Here is a 24,204-nt window from a genome sequence, read left to right on the forward strand (position 1 = left end):
TGATTAATTTATTGTAAAATAATTTTATGCATTTTTAAAAGAATGGACTTATCCCAAGGTCAATATATTAAAATGGTACCCTAGGGCATTTGAGTACAACCACCACCACCACCACCACCACCACCACAAGGTGATAAACAGGAAAAGCAGAGCTGTCAGATGAAGGAAAGAATGAATATGCACATCATCCCACAGTGAGAAACACAATTCACAGTGCCAGCCTGAACATGCTAAGTCTTAGTCGAGCCTTTGCCCTCGGTCTCCAAAAGGTGGCTAGTTTATCTCCAAGTGGTCTGGACTTGACTCTTTACAGTGTTGTCCATCTGTCCCTCATTATGGAGTGGCATCTGTCATTCCACCAGAGGACATGCTGCCTCTTAATCCTGCCTTGCAGTCTTTTGTGATGAATGTATCAGCAACATGGTGGATCACATTTTTGCTGTGATCTACACAGTTCTGGAAGCTGTCTGTGCTGAAAATTCAACAACGAGATACACACCATTCAATTCACTCTGCTCAGCAGCTATTTTGGTAGTTACTCTTTGTATGGAACACAAGTAAATTTGGAGTTATCACTCAAATGGACATTAGTACCTATTTCCCACTAAGCATTATCCGTGTGGGCAAGCATGCAAGCGGAAAGGTATACCATAGAGAAAGACCATGTCATCAAGTTGCCAAGCAGACAGATGTTGACTGCACTTTTGTTTTAAATGATAACTTTTCCTAAATCACTGGGACTGGTACTTGTGGAATGCTAGAGATGATACACATTAAAACTTCCAAGCAGGTGGCACAGCCCACAAAACTCTTAACTCAAGTCTCAAAGCCACTCTGCCAAGTGGGCCATGTGGCAGATGGTAATACCAACCACATGGTGATATTGAGCAACTCATGAAGAGGTTAATGGACTGGAGTGGGCAGCCACATCACCTTTTTCTCTAACACACTTGGGTCATGCTTGATGTGAAAGACATAGCCTCTTTATAGGAGTGTTTGTGTCTTGCTGCACTACCAGGTTGATGAGAAATTACACACCCCCTGCAATATGACTGAAATGGAATGCAAGCAAACTACTGTCTATAGCTCTATGTTGTCTACAGAGTGGATGCATCCACTGCTTTCAGTTCAGTTAATAAATCAACTGCGCACAAATTCCTGTAGCTGCAAAAATATATAAAACTGAAGTGGCAAGCTACTATAAATAATTACAGCCATTTATTTAATCATAGTCTTTGAACACTGTTTGCTGGTGCCTATTATAAGTCTAACTGGCATTTACATGAAAGGAAAATTTCAAAGTTCTGAGCACTGTCTGGTTTGTGGACAGCTAATTGGCCTGACACTAGTGACTAGTCACTTACAACCATTTCTCAGTTGTTAACTAGTACACTTTGTAAATTCTCTATTGTCAACACATACGATATTCTTACATAGTATATGATTCGACGAGCTATTAATGTTGGCAGTTAACGGGAAAGGTCTGAGAAAAGAGCCTTGAAATATTTCTCGTTTTACTGGGAGAACTACTGAACTCTACCTACTTGCATATACAAGCTGCAAACTATTGCTTGAACAACATTTTTATTAAGTGAAACATTTATGTTCAGTGCCACAGTACTCTAACATCTTTATGATTATGGCATGTGACACCGAGTTAAACACTTTGCTTAAATCAGTAAGGTGTTAAATAAGCATCACAGACATAGATAGCCTTTTTTTATTCCCTTTATAAACGTTATTTACCAAAGCTTCAATCACTTTTACAGTTGATAAATGATATCAGAATCCAAAATGTCATTCACTTACAACTTTGTTGCTTTCAAAGTAGTTCTATATTTGTTTATGTACACAATTTTCAATAATCTTGGGATGTGGCTGGTGCTACTGAAATGAGTTGATAGTTACCTGAGGTGTTTTCACCTTTTTCTCTACATAGGCAATGTAACTGCCAGCTTCTGGGGAAACTCCTACATCTACTACTCTCTTTGACAGTAAGAGAAATGGTCTCTCTTTATTTTCTCTGTTACACATTTTGTGATGAAGTTAATGAGTCCAAAATAGTTATCTGTTTTGGCACTGCTTAGTTTGTTTATTGATTTGTAAATGTCATTTCAAGTGATTAAGGTCGAAGAAAATTTCTCCCTTCTCGTCTGCTTTGCACGAGTAAGCAGAGCTTCTCCATCTAAAGCTGAATTACTGGGTAGCCTTGGTGCTGGCACTATTTACAAAATATTCACAGACATTATCACAGTCAACAGGGATGCCGATTTCTTTACTGATATTATTAATTTCCCTATTAATGACATTCCAGACAATATTATATTTATTTTTACCATTTTAATACACACTTTTCATCTGCAATGCACTTTCCATTTTTTTAAATTTTGGATCTGTACAGTTTTCTCATATGTATGTAATTTTCATTGTCCATATCAGTTTTACGAGATTTATATTTCAGAATGATTAGTAGTATCCTTATTTTGTTAAGTCGCACAGCGCACCAACCGTTGGTATGATGCTGCTTATCTACATCTACATATATACCTCGCAAGCCACCATATAGCACATGCCGGAGGGTATCCTGTACCACTAATGGTAATTTCCTTTCTTGGTCTACAAGCAAATAAAGTGATGGAAGAGCACTTGTCTACATGCCTCCACATGAGCCCTAATCTCTCTACTCTTATCTTCGTGGTCCTTATGCGGAACGTACATTGGCAGCAGTAGAACTGAAGCGTCTCCTAATACCTGTAACAGTAGAACTGAAGCGTCTCCTAATACCTGTAACAAATCTAACAGCTTGCCTCTGAATTGCTTCAACGTCTTCCTTTAATCTGACCTAGTGTGGATCTCAAACATTCAAACAGTACTCAAAAATGGGGCGCACTAGCAGCCTATATGTGGTCTCCTTTACAGTAGAAACACACTTTCCTAAAATTGTCTCCCTAAACCAAAGCCTACCATTCGTCTTACCTACTGCAATCCTTACATGTTCATTCCATTTCATATTGCTTTGCAACATTATGCCTAGATATTTATCCGATGTGACTGTGTCAAGCAGCATGCTACTAATGCTGTACTCAAACACTGTGGGTTTGTTTTTCATACTCATCTGCATTAACTTACATTTTTCTACATTTAGACATTTCTACATTTCTACATTTAGACATTCATCATATCAACTAGAAATTTTGTCCAAGTCGTCTTGTAGCCTCCTACAGTCACTCAATGACCACACCTTCCCTCACACCAAAGCATCATCAGCAAAAAGCCCGCAGACTGCTGCTTATCCTGTCCACCTGATCATTTATGTATGCAGAAAGTAACAGTAATACTATCACACTTCCCTGGGACACTCCTGACAACAGCCTAGTCTATATGTCCGCAGCTCGTGGTCTAGTGGCTAGCATTGCTGCCCCTGCATCACAGGTTCCTGGGTTAGATTCCCGGCCAGGTTGGGGATTTTCTCTGCCTGGGGACTGGGTGTTTGTGTTGTCCTCATCATTTCATCACCACCACCACTTGTGATAGTGACTAGACTGGACTGGGTAAAAAATTGGAGTTTGAAAAAAAATTGAGACTTTATACAGGCGCTGATGACCCCGCAGTTCAGCACCCCACAAATCAATCATCATCATCATCATGTTGCCCTTCGTCCATGGTTCACAGGATCTTATGTGAGAAAAGGACAAGTTGAGTTTTGCACAAGCGATTACTTCCAAAACTGTGCTGATGTGCAGATAGAAGCCCTTCCCTCTCAAAATTATTATACTTCAAATGAGAATATGTTCAAGGATTCTGCAGGTCTGTTCTTTTATCCTTCTCATATATAAGTCACCTGCACTTATTTCCAGTCATTTCAGACTTTGCGCTACGTGAGCAATTCACAGTAAATGCAAGCTAAATATGGGGCCAATGCAGTAGAGTACTCGTGGTAAAACCAAATTGGGATTCCATCAGAACCTGACTACTTATCTGCTTTCAATTCTTTCAGCTGTTTCTCTACTACAGGGATCCTTATTATTATGCCCTAAGGGAGTCTGTGCGATGGTCAAACAATGGTGTGGCTGAACATTTTTCCTGCACGAACGATTTCTTAAATGCGAAATTTAAAACTTTGTCTTAACTTTTGCTATCTTTTACTGTCAATGAGTGACTGGATAGAAGCCTTAGACCCACGTAGCAATTTTATGCAGGATCAGAATGTTCTCGGTAGAGCTATTGCTAAGGTAGGATTGAAGCAGTTGTTTGCAAGCTTTGCATATCAATATTTCTACAGATGCATGAATTTCTATTAACTTTTGTCTGTTTTCATTTGTACTTTCTCTTTTGAACCAAGAGTGCAACAGCCTTTGTTTCCTCAGCATTTTTCCATCTTTAATCCACTTACTTGGCATATACTTCTCCAGAATATGAGTCGCAATCCATTTAAACTTTAGCCGTAATTCCTGTACATCCATCATACTGGAACTCAATGATGTCATTTCATTTTCTCAGTGGGATGCTAACAATTGTCTATTGACTCTTTCTAGCATAAATACTCTCCTAGCGTTCTTGATTGATTTATCAACTTTAGTAACCACTAAGATGATGTCATGGTCACTAATCCATGCATGTAGTATACTTGATGCTGTCAATCAGGTAGGATGAAATGGTGATGTACACCGTCAACACATTTATTTCTGTTAATGTCATGCAAGGACTGCCCAATGACGCAGATGATGTCTTCTCTTGTGCTGTAGTGCATGTCACTAAAAGGTTCCTTCATTTTGGTGAACAAGTCGTAATCACATGAACTCACATCAGGTGATTACAGTGGATATTATAGTACCTCCCACCCAGACATATACAGGAGCTCCCTCAACGTGTTCGCTGTGTGGCATCGTGCAGTGTCATGAAGGATGATGGGATGCTGTGCCAGAAGGTGCCATAACTCTTCTCAGGGCAGGATGTAGGTGATATTGCAAGAAATTGTAGTAGTAGGCTGCAGTGACAGTCTGCCATGCAGTCAACGTGATGCAGAATTAACTGATGGATATTATAAGGCACAAAACCATCACTTTGGTTCCAGATGTCCTCGTGGTGCACATTCTGTGGGCAAGGAGGACCAGGATGTTTCCCTTCTTCGGATGGCCACTTTGCTCATGATTTGTGCGACCAACCACCAATATCGCCAATGGTGACAATCCTCACCCTCCCTGCGATAACAATTGAGTAATTCCTCTGCAAGTGCATAACAATGCGACTGTTGCAGCTCAGTCATTGCAAATGGTATCCAACAAGCTGTAATTTTGAGGAACCCAACAATACCATGCAAAATGTGGTACACACCTACTTCTGCAGTTAACTCGTGTGCAGTCCACTGGCGATTCACATCCAGCAGGGAGGTAACGGGCTCAATTGTCATGTTATGCATGGAGGGTCATCCCAAATGGGGCTGATATTGAACAATGTCCCTGCCATCCCAAAACACTTTCACCAATCTCGGTACTGTACGATATGGCAATGCTGCATCACCACACGCCTCACGCAGTCCCTGAAAACTGTTGTACGCTCCAACCGTGTGCCACTTCAATCTTGGTCCATGGACATAGTTTCCTAAACAAACTGCTAGTGCACTTGAGCTGGCCTCCCGTACTTTCAGACAGTACATGCTGTAACTGCCTCACAAACACCCAGCGCTGCTCGCTGCAGTACTTTAACTGACCACATATTCACTACAACAGCGCGCATGCCTCATGACACACAGCCTTCATAGTAAGACAGTGTTGTCAATACTTTTTATCCACTACTTTCATTATATCTTTTGGATACAGTGGGGTACATCGTTTATACTATTCGCTGAATCTGTCAGGAAAATATAAAGTTTGGAAGCCATTGTGGACAATGTAAAACTTATTTCCTTGAATTAGCACTGATATCTATTGCAGCCTTGACTCTACATTCGTGCAGCTTGCACAATTAGAGATTGCACTGATTACATCATTAAGTTGCTGAATTCTCTATTCTTCCACATGGATATGGCATTCTTTGCTCCACATGGGACAATCACTGTTGTAGTTAATGCACTTTGATGGATGTGCGTGTAGTGATTCTGTTTCATATTTGTCGGTCATTATCGATCACTGGCGAATTAATCTCTACATATAAACCTCTTGCATTTGACATGCCTCGTTGGGGGTGGTATAATGGGTCAAGCATTAAGCCAATCTTTAAGTGTTTAGTAATACAGTAATGACAGATGTTAAGGTGAATGCTGTTATCTTTTCCATTTTATCATTTATTTCCTTCATAATATTTTGTAAGTCTGTGACAGTCCCACCTGGCTATACCTTCTACAAAACTTTGAAATCTGTATCACTAATATGATGGCAGTTGACAAAGCTCTTACAGCAGCTGAGTATCTTGGAAAGCTCACAAAAGATAGGACAATCACAAAGTTACTTTGCTGTTAGTAATTTTGCTGCCTACTGCGCTGCAGCAGTCTGGCAGAAATGTGCCATCTCACCATCTCAAAGTTTTTTGCACAGCTGTCTAGTTATTCTCTGAATATAAACAGGGGAAATGTTCTCAGAGGCACATCATTTCCTCTTAACAACAACAAATTAATTTTGTTAATGGTGTTTTCTCGTGTTTGATTTTATTTTGAGACTGATCTGGAGGACTTTCATCTCTAATTTCTTGGCAGGTTGTGAGCTAAGACTGCCTTGTGAAAGTACAAATTATTGGTAAAATTGGGAAGCTGATTTTTAGTTTCCATGAGCAGTTAGGAAAATACATGTCAATTCAGGCAGAGCCCCTACACACCACAGCAATCCTAACTAACTGTGTTGTGAAAGGCCGCCCATGCTGCCTGTCACTGACTGTTTCACCCCCCTCAATACCTAATCTGTTTAGGCAGGTGTTTCTCACAGTGTGTTATACCATCTGCACAATCGAAGCATTTACCTATAATACACATCCTTCATTGTTGCATCAAACACTGGACAATGATGTCATCTCAGAAGTTACAGTTACAGAGGTTTGGCAGTGCCAACAGCTCTAGCTATGAATTCCTGATTTTCCAAATCAATATCCCGTCTAGACTCATTGAGATGCTCACCATTTGGCACAGCACCGGGGCCCCTCACAGGTTGCTGAATCCTACACACATGATGGGGATTACTATTTAAAATTTAGCGTCATGCCACTGGTGGGAAATTATCAGCACATTTCAGAATCAGTGATTTTAATGGTTCAATAACTAGGAAGGAAAGTTGCTACTCACCATATAGCAGAGATGCTGCGTCGCAATAGGCACAACAAAAATGTTCACACAATTATAGCTTTCGGCCAATAAGGCCTTTGTCACCAGTAAACAAGAGCGCCCACACACCCACACCCGCAAACACAACTTGCACACATATCTGCAGTCTCAGAGAGCTGAAACTACACTGTGAGTAGCAGCACCAGTGCATGATGGGAGCTGCGACTGGGTGGGGGTATGGAGGGGTGTGGGGGTATGGAGGGGTGTGGGGGTAAGGAGGGGGGTGGGGGTAAGGAGGGGGGTGGGGGTAAGGAGGGGGGTGGGGGTAAGGAGGGGGGTGGGGGTAAGGAGGGGGGTGGGGGTAAGGAGGGGGGTGGGGGTAAGGAGGGGGGTGGGGCGGGGAGGGATAGCATGGTGGGAGTGGCAGACAATGAAGTGTTGCATTTTAGATGGAGGGCAGGAGAGAAGGTGCAGAGGGGGGAGGGGATAAGTAGCGGAAAGGAGAGAAATAAAAAGAAATTAAAAAGACTGGGTGTGGTGGTGAAATGATGGCTGTGTAGTGCTGGAATGAGAACAGGGAGGGGGCTGGATGGGTGAGGACAGTGACTAACAAAGTTTGAGGCCAGGAGGGTTACAGGAACGTAGGATGTATTGCAGGGAAAGTTCCCAACTGTGCAATTCAGAAAAGCTGGTGTTTGTGGGAAGGATCCATATGGCACAGGCTGTGAAGTAGTCATTAGGATGAGGGATATCATGTTTGGCAGCATGTTCACCAACAGGGTGGTCCACTCATTTTTTGGCCACAGTTTGTCGATGGCCATACATGCAGACAAGCAGCTTGTTTGTGGTCATGCCTACATAGAATGCAGCACAGTGGTTGCAGCTTAGCTTGTAAATCACATGACTAGTTTCACAGGTAGCCCTGCCTTTGATGTGATAGGTGATGTTAGTGACCAGACTGGAGTAGGTGGTGATAGGAGAATGTATGGGACAAGTCTTGCATCTAGGTCTATTAAAGGGTATGAGCCAGGAGGTGAGGGATTGAGAGCAGGGGTTGTGCAAGGATGGACGAGTATATTGTGTAGGTTCGGTGGGCAGCGGAATACCACGGTTGGAGGGGTGGGAAGGATAGTGGGCAGGACATTCCTCATTTCAGGGCACGACAAGAGGTAATCAAAACCCTTTCCGCTACTTATCCCCTCCCCCCTCCACACCTTCTCTCCTGCCCTCCGCCTAAAATGCAATCTGGGTCATTTTTAGTCCAATTAAACAATTCTTGGCACACAAAGTCGGTATGGTCTCTGATCACTTGATAACACTTTTGGAATGATGTGAATTTAGGCTTTCCCGGTGTATGCTGCTGATGAAACCTTCTCGGGCTGCCATCCAGGTAGCCGCGTCGAAAATCTGCAACATTTTGATGAGTGTCATTCTCATCATCTTCTGGCGAAGACGCAGCTACCCAGATGGAAGCCCAAGAAGATTTCATCAACTTTTGGAAAGAATTTTGCAGACACTCAACACATGTTCAGATCTTCAGTTAAAATTGACTGAAAACTGCATAGAAACTTAAATTAAGTTCATCAGCCATCTCCCTTAATTGTAAGTCTACAACTGGAGCGCACTAAGTCGCGAACTTTCACAACATTTTCACTCATTTTTGAGGTGGAAGGATGGCCGGACCGTGGTTCATCTTCAAATGATTCACGGCTATTAAAAATATTATCTCCAAAAGCTGTTTGTAATAGTTCGTAAATCTCAGAAGCTGATTTCCCGGTTTTAAAACAAAATTTCACATAAACTCGTTGCTCCGTTTTTACGTTTCATTTTCACGCAGACAGAATCCAGCAACAAGCCCGAACAGACCCGCACTCAACCACCTGCCACAACAAACTGAATAAAGGAAACGCAGTTTCCTGTCAGAGGGCATTCATGGACAAGGTAATGACTCGCCCCCTACCCTCCATGTACCTGCTTGACAAACCAGTAAGCAGTAGCAGATCCATTCTTAGAACTTTCCAATCATATCTGATATTTATCACTCCATCTTCCCTGAAATAACTACAGTCAGCTTCCATTATCCTATCTAAATAAGACAAGGCCGTTAACCATAACATGCTCTAACAATTCACACTTATCTAGTTTGAAGAGATACACTTCGTGTCAATTAACACTGTAAGGACCATCTACATTTATCATCTATCTGTTGGTCTTTGCATCCACAGACGTCAGTCCAAACTTGTATAATTTGAAACACTGGATGGAGTTTATAACATACGACTTTCCATTCCAACATAAATCCAATCATGATCTGACCAGAAAGTGTAAATAAGCTAAGATGAAAGTAAATACAGCTGATTCCCCAAGTCTACTGCGGATTGGTTTCATTATGTTACACGATTTCATTATACCAGTTCAAGCTGAACTTTTAGTATCTCATCCATGAAGATGACCATATCATTTAAATTGAAGTAGTGATTGAGTTCCATTGTAATGTTATCTCCCATAGTTCCTTTGTATTCTGGAGATTAATGACTTCTTGTAATGTCACTGTCTCAATCAGCTGCATTCGCCTGGACAGCATATTCAAGATTTTTGTGACTCGGTTGACATCTTCAGTCAGTTCCAGCAGTTCAATTTTAGTCTCAGTTGGTTGTTGCCCAAGAAGTGTCACCCTCCCCTCCACCCCTCCCTTCTAGAAATTGCAAATAGAAGAAAAATTCATAAACAGGAGATCATTTTGAGATAAAAACTACATAAAATTAAAAATTATTTTTAAAGTACATTTAACTACAAGGCGTACAATTTTGCTTCCGCAGTCTGCTGAAAGGTGGTGACAACAGTAAGTAGCAGTCAAAAGAAACAGATCGCAGACATCAGGCAGTTAACTTGGACCTCGGTCAACATAACCTCCTTCAAACATAGTCCATTTGTATCTGCATCATGAAGTTGTTCTTGATTGAAAATGTCAGTTTACGAGCCTAATTCTTGTCATTTGCGGAAAGTGTTAATGTTTTGTTTAAATATGATGAAAACAGCGGCTGAGTCTCATCAAATGCTCTCAATTACATATGGTAAGGACGCTATTAGTGAAAGGACACGTCTTAAGTGGTTTTAACGCTTCAAGACTGGTGATTTTAACATCGTAGACTGGCATACTGGTGGGTGAGAGAATGTTTTCGAAGATACAGAATTGGAGATATTGCTGAGTGAAGACTCACATCAAGCTCAAGAAGAAATGGCGCGATTGGTGGGAGTGACAAAGCAAGCCATTTCAAAATGTCTCTAGGCTATGGGCATGATTCAGAAATAAGGAACTTTGGTCCCATGTGAGCTGAAACCAAGAGACATTGAACGGCATTTGTGTGTTTGTGAACAGTTGCTTCAGAGGCAAAAACTGAAGGGACTTCTGCATCACATTGTGACTGGGGACGAAAAATGGGTTCATTATGATAACCCTAAACACAAAAAATCATGGGGATATCCTGGCCATGCTTCCATATCGATGGCCAAATTGAATAATCATATCTCCAAGATCGTGCTCTGCATTTGGTGGGACCTGCTCAGCATCGTGTACTACGAGATGTTAAAACCAAGTGAAACAATCACAGGAGCTCATTATCAAATGCAATTAATGTGTTTGAGTAGAGCATTAAAAGACAAATGGCCACAATACAGTGAGAGGCACGATAAAGTGATTTGCAGCACGACAACGTTGAACCCCACATTGCAAAAGAGGTCAAAACATACTTGGAAACGTTAAAATGGGAAGTCCTACCCCACCCGCTGTATTCTCCAGACATTGTTCCCTATGACTACCACCTGTTTAGATCAATGGCGCATGGCCTGGCTGACCAACAAGTCTGATCTCATGAAGTCACAAATCGATCAGGAATCATAAGAAGCAAGTTAACAATGCGCACAAACTCCATAACTTCCCTAAAGTCTTTCACTTGCTCATTTTTTCTCTTAAAAAGCTGCAAAAACATGTCTCAAAATCATTTTTATAAGAGTTAACAATTTGATCAATGTCTGTCAGGTGTCCCAGAGTAATTTTTCTATTTCTGACAAATTCCTGTGGCATTTTAAATCTGAAGTTTTCGTTATTACATTGATCAAGACTTTTGGAGTTTTGCACAGTCACAAACGTTTAAGTACTTTGAGGTGCAGATAAGCAACTGCTGGAACACTTTTATGCGGCAGTTAAATTACAAGCACACTTAAACAGTAAGTACTTCTATTTTCTTATACACTTCGATGACCTGTAGATCAGACTTCTGCAATTCTTTGTTTAAAATTTCTACTCTATGAAAAATATCAATACGCACACCTGATGCTTTCGCCAATACCATACCATGAATTCCCTAACCAATAGAACAGTGTTATAAAAACTGCATGAGCTGTTTATAATTTTCCCATTAGCCCTTGGAAATTTTATTCATACTACCCACCTGCAAAATAAAATTATATATAAATATAAAACATCAATCACAATTCAATAAAATTCTAATTGTAATACAGGATATCTGTAAATAAAGTTCCAGTTTCAAATGCTGTAGAAAGAGAACCACTGCTCAAAATGACATCAAAGACACTTGGAACGCAGCTGTTCCTCAATTGGCATGTGAGACATCCAACATAACTGTTCCATGAAGGATCATGTAATGCTGATAAAGCTTTTTTACAAGAATGGCGACCGTGCATCAGTAGCCCTGCAGAAGTTCCGGAAACTCAAGGGTATGAAGAAAAGCATTGGATCAACATCTGCTAAGTGGCGGGAGAAAATGATTACAAAATCTGAAAGACATTTTCATTTGAAGTGCAATGTGGCAGAGAGAGGAAAGCAGTTTATCTGACATCTGTTAAAGATGTGGCCACAACATTGCAGGAGGGATTGAGCAATGGTGTGCAACATGCAGTGCATCAGGAATAAATAGCTCGAAAGTTGAACATGCCTATGAGCACAGTGCATAAAATCCTATGCAACATCCTACACTGCTATCCGTACGGAATCACCCACATTCAGGAGTTACTTCCTGCTGTCCTGCCAGCAAGACAAGAATTCATTCTGGAATTTCCTACTCACATGGAAGGAGAACATGAATGGCCATGCAACATTCTGTGGACACACAAAACCCATTTCCATCTCCAAGAATGCCAATACACACAACAGTAGAATATGTGCAATGGAAAATCAGCATGCACACTAATTGAAACCATTTCATTCTGCAAAGGTGACTGTGTGGTGCGGGTTGACGGCATTGTTTATTGTAGGGCCATATTTTTTCGAAGAGATCCTGCGGGGCCCTGTTACCTGTACCATCACTGGTAAACACTAGGAGAGTCTTTTGCAACCAAGGTCATTTCAACCCTTCAACAGCATGAGTGTGTAGATAGGATCATTTTTATGCAATATGGTGCTCTTCCGTACACTGCACAGCCAGTGAAGTGACTACTAAGAGGCATTTTGGAAATGTTAGAATTATCAGCCCCCATTTTCCTACAGTCTGGCCATCCACATTACCTTATTATAATCCATCGGACTTCTGACTATCAGATTAACTGGAAGATGTGTTCAAAGGCACTCCAGTTTGTTGTGGAACATGCCGTTTCTCGATTTCAACTTGCACGGAAAATAGTGGAGAGCATATTGAACATCTTTCACGCCGATCTTTTAACAACAGTTAGCTGATGTCACTTTGCTTTTATGTGGTTTTTGGCCTCAGGACAATTAAAAACCAATTTTTATCATCTGATATGGTATGACCTTGGTGTGGTGGGTGGGCTCGCCTAACTAACAGTGCCCCGACCGTTGACTGAAACTTTTTCCATTTGTATATACTGAACAATACGGATGGTGTAATCTGCAACTCAGATCACAGTCCTCATATTGCTATATCTGTAATTTTTAGCCAACCTCATTTACATTAAGATGCTTACAACACTAACTACTGAGAAAATTTTCCATTACATTTTTGTTTCTTCCACGATGTGTCCAAATTAAACATCATTCTGAGCAATGGTTCTCTTTCAATGGCAATTTGAAACTGACCCTTTAATTATGGATAACCTGTATAAAGTACAACCAAAACATCTCCATTTGAAGGTTATACAGCCCAGAATCGGTATACCAATCATGCAAAATCACTGTGAGCAGTGAGGCAATCATCCTACTGACACACCAGTTTCAAGATACCTGTTTGGTAAAACACCATGTCCTGCTGCGCAATGAAGCTCATAACTGTCTGCTGCATATCCTGATTCGATCATCAACACATCAATGCCTTTTTTAAGGAACTGAAGGCATGGTAATTGCATGGGAAAAGTTCAGGACTATAGAGTGGGTGCTCAAATGTCTCGCACTTGAAGTAGCCTAACTTCTGTATTACAGCATTTGCAATATGAGGATATGGCTTACCATGAAACATCATTCCCCCTTGTCACAGTTTTCCACAACGGTGGTTTTGACAGACATGCTGCCCCATACACATTCTTCATTCTCCAACGGATGTCTACCAGTGACGGCCAAGAAAAGAAATACAGCAAGTTGGTCCTGTTTGGACACATCTGGTAATAACATTTTCATAGTTCACATTTCCACAGTTACCACATACACATCAGAAAGAAATGAATGAATGTCAAACTAATGCCTTGTCTACAAGTTGGTGCTTATATACTCACAGCAGAGTCGTGCTATGCTGCTTATATGCTGCAGCAATACCCTCAAACAGAAACTTTTTGATTGCTCCATAATACATTTAAATAAAAGCCATGTACCATGTAGGAATTATATGAATAGGATGGAAATCAGTAAATGTGTTATTCATATACATACAGGCATTACTATTCCAGAAAAATTTGATGATTTATTCGAAACAATCAGCTTCACAAATTGGGCAAGTCAATAACGTGTTAGTCCATTTCTGCCCCTTGTACAAGCAGTTATTCAATTCGGCATTGATTGATAGAGTAGTTGCTTGCCTTCTCGAGGGATATTGTGCCAAATTCTGTCCAACTGATGTGCTAGATCATCAAAATCCCAAGCTGGTTGGAGGGTACTGCCCATATTGTTCCAAACATTCTCAATTGGGGCAGATCTGGCGACCTTGCTGTGCAAAGATGGGTTTGGCAAGCAAGAAGACAAGCAGAAGGAACTCTTGCTCTGAGCAGGTGGGCATTATCTTGCTGAAATGTAAGCCCAGGACAATTTGCCACGAAGGGCAACACAACTGAACATAGAATATAGCCAATGTACTACTGTACTGAAGGATGCAACAGATGACAACCAAAGAGGTCCAGCTGACAACCAAAGAGGTCCTGCTATGGGGGAAAAAAAATAATAAAATAAAAAAATAAAAAAGCACCCTAGACCATCAGTTCTGATGGTAGGGCCAGATGGTGGGTGACTGTCAGCCTGGTATCCACCGATGTCCACAGAATCTCCAGACACACCTTCAATGGTTGTCTGAGCTCAGTCCAAAGCAGGACTCACCACTCAAGAGAACTCCACTCCAATCAATGAGGTTATAGGCTTAATATGCCAGACAGCACTGCACAGAGTCTTGTTGGCATACAGAGGTCAATGGTAGCCAGCAGAAGACGTGCCATGAGCTCAATCCCCTTTCTGTAAGCTACCTACTAATGACTTTTTGGTCACTGAAGCACCAATTGCACATAGCATCAACGATAAAGCTGAATCCAGGACTGAGTGCTGCCCTGACAACTGCTCCGTTCTTACCTTCTGTCATCTCTTTAGGTCGACTGCTTCCTTCATGATGTTACATTTGGCCATGGTTCACTCATTCCTGTCAACACTGTCGAATAATGGTAGCACTCCTATTCAAATGTTGAGTGATTTACCAATTATTCCAACCATTTTCTTTGAGCCCAATTACATATCCTCTCTCAAATGCTGACATCTGCGTACACTGCTCACGCACCTGTCTACTGGGTTTATTACTGTCCAACTGAGAACACACAATGAAATTCACAAAGACTTTATGCTTTGGTATCATCAAGTCCCCTGTTTACTATCCTTGCCAGCTACATGGTGAAACTGCACTATAGTTACATATTCATCCATTAGCTGCCAACATTTACAATTTTGCATTTTCTGCCAATACTTGCAAAAATATCAATTTGTGATCCACTTGCATAACTCTTTTGTCAGAGGGCAGGTGGGCAACCAGTGGAGCACAATTCATCTCAATGCATTCTGAGAAAGAAATCTGTGGGAGAGAGAGCATTGTACTCTACCTAGGAAGCATTTTCAGATATTTCTGCCAATGCACGGGTTGCCCCAGGTTTGCAGTTCATGTAGCAGACAAATGATACAAACTGAAAAAAGAGAAATATGTTTCCAGTCTAAGCTTGAAGTTATGTAACAGCAGTTTTTAAGACAGTTATTGTAAAACAATGTTGACATGTGAATAAATGTAAACATCTGAAGACTGGGTGAATGTAAAATGAATGTAGCCTCAAAAATGCTTGTTCTGAGGCATAATTTGTTGCCATGGCATGTCGAGAAAGGAGCACCATTCATATTGGTGTTTTAGCCCATAAACATGAACGTCACAGATGCTATAGATCCGACTTTACGCACCAAGCGATGCTGTCGCATCCTGTGTCATGTGATGAGGTGGCTTGTGGCCTTATTGAAGTACGTGAATCAGGCCCCCAGGTCAGCAAATGTTGCCCACACCTGTCTTAGAGTGTGTAAGCTACTGTGTTGTACAATAGGCTGAGAGAGAATGTAAATATTATTCAGCTTCTTTCTGAACTTCAATCTGCAGCTCTTTGGAAAGGGCACAGTAATTCACTGAGTCCCATACAAAGTTATTATATGTTCTAATCTTAAATTATTCCAAGAAATTACCTTGCTGGCAAAGATTTTTTGATTGTAACCTGAATGCCAAGGTAAAGATTGTGAGTGCTACACTTCACAAACAATGCTCTATTCTCTTCTTAGTTTATCCAAGACTTCGATTAAGAGATTTCTCCCAAAACATTAAACACCCTGTCAATAACACTGGTCACTAAATTTTCAGAGTGCTAACTTGTGCAGAACTAAAATGTCTTTGACAAGATCAAATAAGGTTTCTGTCGAAGTTCTAGTCATAGAATAAAATCCAATTAAATAGTAATTCATGGCCAAATCACAAGCAAACAGACTTGTTCAGTTTGGGACACGTCACAGGTTTCATCCAATAAAATTGAAAAACATTAAGAAGTTTTTATCTCATCCATAATTCCTGACAAGCCTGCAGCTGCCATCATCTTGAGAATTTTCTTTACCTGAATTATCAAAGTGAAGCCATTTGTAACTATCTCTTTGTAAGGAAGATTTTAATTCTGCCACTTTTCTGCTCAAGCCTTTTAAGAGCAACATAATGTTGAAATTTTCATCATTGTTGGATACTCATATAGGAAGACCCACCCTCACCAATGCCTTTTAATATGCTGAATATTTTCAATGGCGCATTTCAATTTCCCACCATTTGTTTCAACTGAAAGGCTTTTTACACCATTCCTCATACACGACTTCTAATTAAACCACGTGCCAATGGAATATTGTCTCAGCTGTGTGACTGGATTCATGATTTCCTGCCAGACAGGTCATAGTTCATAACAACTCATGGAAAGTCACAGAGTAAACTGAAATTAATGTCTGGAATTCCCAACGAAGTGTTACGACCCTCTGTTGTTCCTGATCTACATAAATGATTTCGAAGACAATCTGAGCAATCCTCTTAAGACCGTTTGCAGATGATGCTGTCATTTACAATCAAGTAATGGCCTCATATAATCAAAACTAATTGCAAAATGATTTAGACAAGATACCTGTATGGTGCAAAAAGTGGCAATTGACCCTAACTCATGAAAAGTGTGAAGTTATCCATAAACGAATCCGCTAAATTGCAGTTACATGATTAATCACAAAATCTAAAGGCTGTAAACTCAACAATTATAAGTAACTTAAAATGGAATGATCATGTAGATAATGCCGTGGAAAAAACAAACCAAAGACTGTGATGTATTGGTAGAACATGTAGAAAATGTAACAGGTTTACTAAAGGGGCTGCTTACACTACACTTGTTCACCTTCTTCTGGAGTATTGCTGTGCGGTGTGGGGTCCACATCAGACAGGTTTGACAGAGAACACCACAGACGTTCAAAGGAGGGCAGCTTGTTTCGTATTATCACGGAATACGGGGGAAGAGTGCCACGTGTATGATGGACGAACTGGGGTGGCAGATATTTGAATGAGGGTGTTTTTCACAAGACCTTCTCATGAAATTACAAATACCATCTTTTTCCTCAGTGTGTGAAAATATTTTGTTGGTGACCACCTACATAGGGAGGAATGTACATCATAATAGCATAAGAGAAATCAGAACTCGCACAGTAAGATTTAAGTGATCACTTTTCCCCAGACACTGCTCGAGAGTGTAACGATAGAGAAATTGTTAAAGGTGGTTCAATGAACCCTCTGCCACACACTCAATTATGAATGGCTCATTAATCATGTAGATGAAATGACAAAATTGGTTGAATGACATTACTAGTTTCAAAAGATTTTTTCTTACACACACACACACACACACACACACACACACACACACACACAGGGTGTACATGAAGTTCGAGAACACTTTCAATTATTTATTTCGTGAGAACTAAACATTGTACAGATATCATACATATGTCATATTGAAGAGAAACCCTGAAAGTTTTTTCATGCATACTGCTGCAGCGTAGTTTGGTAATTTGCAGACAGTCGCTGCTAGTCACAAACATGGTGATTTCAGGTGCAGAGTGAACTTTGTGTGTGTTGGAGATCATGAAATTGCCTCCCCAATCACCACATCTCACTCTGTGTGACTTTTTTCTGTGGGGACACATTAAAGATCCGGCGTATGCAACGACTCTACCACGTGATGTAGCAGAGCTCTGGAAGAGAATACGGGAAGCGAATGTCACAGTCAATGATGCCATGCATGATTACCGTATTGACGTCGGCCAGGTCACTCATGGTTCGCATATTGAATGTATGTTAAAAAAAAAACTTTCAGAGTTTCTCTTCAAAAAGCAATATGTATGACATCTGTACAATGTTTAGTTCTTGTGTAATAAATAAGTGAAAAAATATGTACACCCTGTGTAGGCGCACGCGCGTGTGCGTTTGTGTACACATATAATACTTTGGTGAAATTAATATGAAAATAGCTTCTGGCATGAACCCTCATCTGTTTTGCTCCACATTTCCAGGCTGAAAAATCCATCAATACCCCACTTTTTTCCTGGCTTGCCTGTCGAAAGTTACTATTAACTTTTCCTTCACACACACACATCAGTACAAATTTGACCATGTAATTCATTATCTTCGTTGAGCCACAGATTATGCTACATACAATTTTTAAAACCTGAAGGTACTGAAGAATTCTTTAAAATTTCCTCTAAAAATCAGAATGTATTTTGAAATTGTAGAAAAAAATCAAACAAAAAATACAAATACAAGCAATATGGAAAATGTGATTGCTCTTTGTTACTTTGCACTTTATATTTATATTTCATAATTTCAAAGCCACGTTTGTCAAAAATAACGAACTGCTCCTTAAAATTACTGTACTGCTTTCTCTAAACTATAGAAATTTAAACTACATGTTTTGGAGTATAAAATTTTGTACACCTGTATTTATTGTGTAGTTCTTAACTTTGTGTAAATAAGAACATTTACAACAAACTAGGAAAAGACAGACTGCTACTTACCATAAAAAAACACATTATGTAGCTGACAAGCACAATTAAAAGACACTTACATAAAGCTTTCAGGCACAGTCTTCATCATTAAAAGACACACACTTACCATTCACACTCACAAGCAAGCACACCTCACGTGCACATGACCACCAACTACAACATCCAGAATTTTTACAGCACAGACCTCCAGGATACACAATACCTTCATTGTATAGCATTTGTGAAATGCTCTTGTACTATCTATTTGCATTCAGGCCCATGATGCTAGAGTTGGCAGTCATGTGTGCATGAGCTGTGCTTGCTTGCTTGCGCACACGTGTGTGTGTGTGTGTGTGTGTGTGTGTGTGTGTGTGTGTGTTAGTGTGTGTGAGAGAGAGAGAGAGAGAGAGAGAGAGAGAGAGAGAGAGAGAGAGAGAGAATGGTATGTCTCTTTTACTGGTGAAAGCTGTGATCAAAAGCTTTAAGTGTCTTAATTGTGCCTGCCTGGAACTTGACGGGTCTTCTTTACAGTAAGTAGCAATCTGTCTTTTCCTACATTGTTGATTTTCTTACCTTTAGTTTCCATTTTTTGAGAATAACATTTACACTACTCACAATTATTCGAAATTTAGGAAATCTGACATCTCAAGTGATTTTGTAGAACACTTACAACTTTCAGCGTGAGCTACCTCAACACATTCATCATCAAAGATGCCGTAGCACACTGTTCTCAAAGATGGTGTAGGAGTCTCTTCAGTATTCTTCTGCCTAACTCCTCCATCTATACTCGACATGATTTTCCTTTTGTTTCTCACCACAAATCTATCCACATCCATTGTAAGTATTTCTACAATGAGACTTTCTACAACGAAAGGGAAACCTGAGATGCAGCACTGTTCCGTCCATTCTAGCAGCTCCAATTTTCTTATAATACTACTGACTCCCTTACATAAAATTTCGTGCAGTAGTATCACAATAGATTATCAAAGAAAAGAAAAAAAAAAGAGATGTTTACTAGCATTCTAATGGTACAAGCACAGTGGAAAATCGACTAGTTGGGGTAAAGACAAACAGTATCTGATGAAAAATGAATTCACTAATTATTTTTACATTGCAAAATTGGTGTGCGATGTGTCAGATAAAAATGCTTAATAGTCTGAAAAACATCTTTTACTGCTCGCCTATAGTAAGTGCTCAGAAAAAACATCCATTTCTGCAAAATTAAAAGTAAAAAACAATGTATAATGCTTCTCTGCACCACTTCTCCTTGTTCCTTTTTTTTATATTAGTTACCTCTACAATTTATTTTCATAAATGCATGTGTTCGTACACTGGGACAACAGTGGTGGAACTGCTGTCCAGATCAGAACAGCTGCTGTATCTCTCACAATGATTAGCAACAATCTCATCGCTTCAGTACGCTGCAACCCCATTTGACACTGCAGTGTTTCCAAATTTGTGGCAGCAGCTACACCAGGTATGTAAGGTTAGTAGCACCCTAAAGTAAGGAAGAACTCTCACTAAGACATAAATACATCACTGTAGCTGCAGTTGGCACATCTGTGACATTAAGATACTCTGTGTTTCATATATTGCCTCTCTGTTTAATATATTACCCACTCAAATTCTTTTATGGATACAATTACCCACAATACCCATACCAACTGCTGTCCCTGCCTTCACTATGCTTCTGGATGTAAGAGAACTGTTCTATTTCAAAGCTGCAATTTCTTTCTTTGTAATGATAAATATATTTTAACACACTGGTTAGGTCATCTAAGTGGTTTTTGTTTTTGCTGATGCCTTATCAGACCTCCTGGTTCAGTTAACTAGGTGTTGCTGATGGCACCAACATTATTTCTAAGAACAGGGAACCAAAGGAGCTAATGAATCGCATGCAAACATAATACACCTAAAATTAAACTGATGTCTCTGAGGTGGAATTCAGTTTTATTTCAACATTCGTTTCTAGTTTGGCATTTTGAGGTTCCTTTTCCTCTTCACATCCCCGGCTCCAGATGGTGAAGCCAATATCTTCACTCTGCAACATGCCCTTTTCTGTCATACCCAAAGGTGGCACCTGATGCCTACAAAGAGTGTACAGTACTGGAGGACAGACAAATTAACTGACACCTTAAACAGAAAGCTAAATTCACCAAATTCACACACATCATAGCACTTGTGGGTGAATCTAATGCATTTTGTACCACATGTGAGGCACAGGAATTATTAAAAGGTACTCCTGTCTAGCATTTTTTATTGCCTATGAACAGCCCAACTGAGAATAAACTATCCCCTTCGTCATAATAAATTATTAATGAAACAGAGTTAAGTTACTAACTTTAACTGCATTGTTCCAAAAGAAAACATGTTCTCTACTATGTATTCCCCCCTCCCTCTCAAGAAGGAGAATGTAACCTGGAGGAATCCCACCTGGATGTAGGTTTTATTGTTGGTACAGGTGTGTAAGTGTTAAGTGTTACCCTAAGAAGATGTGCAAAGTCAAATATGGCAAATTTAGAGGTATATTTTTAGACCAAATTTAAGTCCCTGCCCCCTTCCTCTCGCATCCTGTTTAAACACCTTTAAATATCTGTAATGCAACTATTACATTGCCCTTCATCTACTGTGGAAACTGAACACTTACACCAAGCTTGAAATATAACCCAGATTTGTTTACTGCAAGCTGCCTCTCACAGCAATTAGGTCACAAGAGCTGATAACTAAAACAGTGTACACCCTCAATTGTGGATGCCCATAATGTTATATGTAACTGAACAGAATAAAATCACAAATATATCTATGTACTATGAAATAACTTTCAATTTTGGTTTACTACGAAGTTTCATCACACTAATACCTGTATGTGGGGTGGAAATTGTTCAACTGTCATTGCCTCAGAATTCCTTTGTTTGTCAATCTGACGGTACATGAGCATATATGCATTTGTGCTTGAACTGTATGCACCTGAATAGTATCCCCTTGATGGTCCACCACCATATGTTTTAGTGATGTCATCCTGAGTTATCTGGAAACAGAATAAAACCGCCATAAGAATAAGAGGAGCACCCTATTTCTAAAACACTAAATTAGACAGACTTCACATACCCTAGTCACAATCTGATCATTGAAACAGAACCATTCATTTTTCTTAAAGTCTTTGATGTAAGCATAGTAATGGCCTCCCGATGCACTTCCTGAGTGTATCATAATAGAAAACAATTCATACACATAAGGCCCTTTCTCATGAGCGTGTCTCCGATTTTTCTCATTTTCATGGTGATTTGCACAGCTGCCCATATCTATTCCTTCATCATCTTCCTGAAAAAGAAAAGAAAAATTATGTTACTACTGATTTACTATAAACATCGGTTTACTTTTATTATGTGCTACCAGAACGAACAGTCTGGGTAACATTACCACACAAAAACACTTAAACCTTAGTACAATCAGGAACTAGCTTGGAAAAGTGACAAAACACAGCCACACTCCAGTTCAAAAATTTTTGCGCAATACCACTTACTGCAAGCATATTAAGCGATTGCAAAAAACCTCTTTGCTGAGAGGTGCAACAGTTTGCTGTAAATGCCCAAATTTTCATAAGAAAAGAAAGGGAGTGCTGGTGGAGCAGAAAGCAGAACATATCTGCACAATTTTAAAATTGTAGAAATCGATACAGTGTAAATTAACAAAACAGACATCTGATGTTAAGCAAATGAGATTATAATATCTACTGCTGAGCAGTAAAGTGTTCACAAAAAATATTCCACTGACATTATCATTAATCAGCTATAGGATGTCACATTTGCGAGTAAGCAGAAACATAAATTTTTGTTATCAATGCAGAAGATGAAAAGCTTGTTTCCAAAAGAATTATACTTTGTTTCATTTATCTCATCCGAGATGTTTCAATGCATAACACTAAGACTTACATCACTCATTTACTGCTAGGTTATAAATTGAAGAAGATGTAATGCCTAGGAAATGTCACTGCACCCCTTGAGAATGGAGCTGCAGCTCTGAAACACATTGTGTAACTGTGTAAGGTGGGATTATCCTACTCGTTCTTATACAACTCTGATTTTTTTATGACCTCTTTTCATTACTAATCAGGGGTGGGGGAGGGGGGGGGGGAGATAAACCTAAATAAGAGTAATACACAAAGGAGGATTGCTGATGTCAGCTGTTTTTATTTGCCACTGAACAAAGGAACAGGGTGTACATGAAATTACAAAATTCTTATTCATGCAGAATTTCACTAAATTTTGTTGATTCACAATTTAATTTACAGTCACCTGATGAAAATGATATAAACAGTTCATAACGAACATTTTATTTACAGAAATATTTATAATTTATACAGCTGTAAACTATGAGCTCACTGAAATTCCACACCACTAAAAACTGTTCATTTCTATATTGACACAGCTTATTTGAGAAGTCCCCATTCTCCCCTTTCAAAGGGAGCATTTTACTTTTTCCTTCCTTAATCTTAATATTTCAAAAGTTATTTATATTCAACATTCTTATGTTCCTAATAGATATATGTTCCAATCATGACATGTAGTTATTTCTTAAATCCAATTTATAACTTTGTAGCCCCAATTCTTCTGTTTCCAAAAATGGATACCTTTATGGAAATAACCCATTAGTTTATTAATTTAACCAATTAGAAAATTTCACTATCTCAAAAATTCTTGGCAAACTTTGGGAATCCCGTGTACATTAGAACTTATCACCAAATAGTACCTGTGATTTTGTCATTTTCTAATTATAAAGCCTTTAGTTAAGCAGCTTTGCTTCATTGCCTATTGTACCTTCCAGTTTTTCTATATTTTATATTAACATCCAAAATGTAACAGCTGTGTATTTTTACTGTTTTGTAATATCTGTAATATGCACATCTATAAATAGGTGTCACATACAAAGCTGCAGTCAGTCAGGGTCCAGCGTTGAACTTGCAAACTTCTACGTCAATTGAAATGTCTTTTGTTCGGTATTATTAATCATGTAACTTTTTGTAGATGGCTGGTAATTAAAAAGTGAAGGTCTGCTTCATTCACTCAGACTTCTATGTTAATTTTGTAGGATGTATAGTTTACTGATCTATGTTGTGAAGTGTAGACCATCCATACTGTATAGTTAAAAAAACAAATATGAGTGAACTGAGAAAAGAAAAATATATTGTGTAGTGGTAGGTCTTGTCTGCAAAACA

The 24,204-nt window shown here is 39.5% G+C and overlaps 1 protein-coding gene across 3 annotated transcripts in view; it reads right to left on the reverse strand.

Moving 5' to 3' along the window:
- Nucleotides 1-24,204, reverse strand: part of LOC124612357 (ubiquitin carboxyl-terminal hydrolase 47) — a 161,277-nt gene that overhangs the window by 74,119 nt on the left and 62,954 nt on the right. For all 3 annotated transcript variants that reach the window (XM_047140510.1, XM_047140512.1, XM_047140511.1), the window contains 2 exons: nucleotides 22,098-22,310; nucleotides 21,850-22,017 (listed from right to left, as the gene is read on the reverse strand). In XM_047140510.1, the coding sequence (XP_046996466.1) occupies nucleotides 21,850-22,017; nucleotides 22,098-22,310 (381 nt within the window). The remainder of the gene's footprint in view (nucleotides 1-21,849; nucleotides 22,018-22,097; nucleotides 22,311-24,204) is intronic.

Source organism: Schistocerca americana, chromosome 4, assembly GCF_021461395.2.
Source record: "Schistocerca americana isolate TAMUIC-IGC-003095 chromosome 4, iqSchAmer2.1, whole genome shotgun sequence".
Taxonomy (NCBI): domain Eukaryota; kingdom Metazoa; phylum Arthropoda; class Insecta; order Orthoptera; family Acrididae; genus Schistocerca; species Schistocerca americana.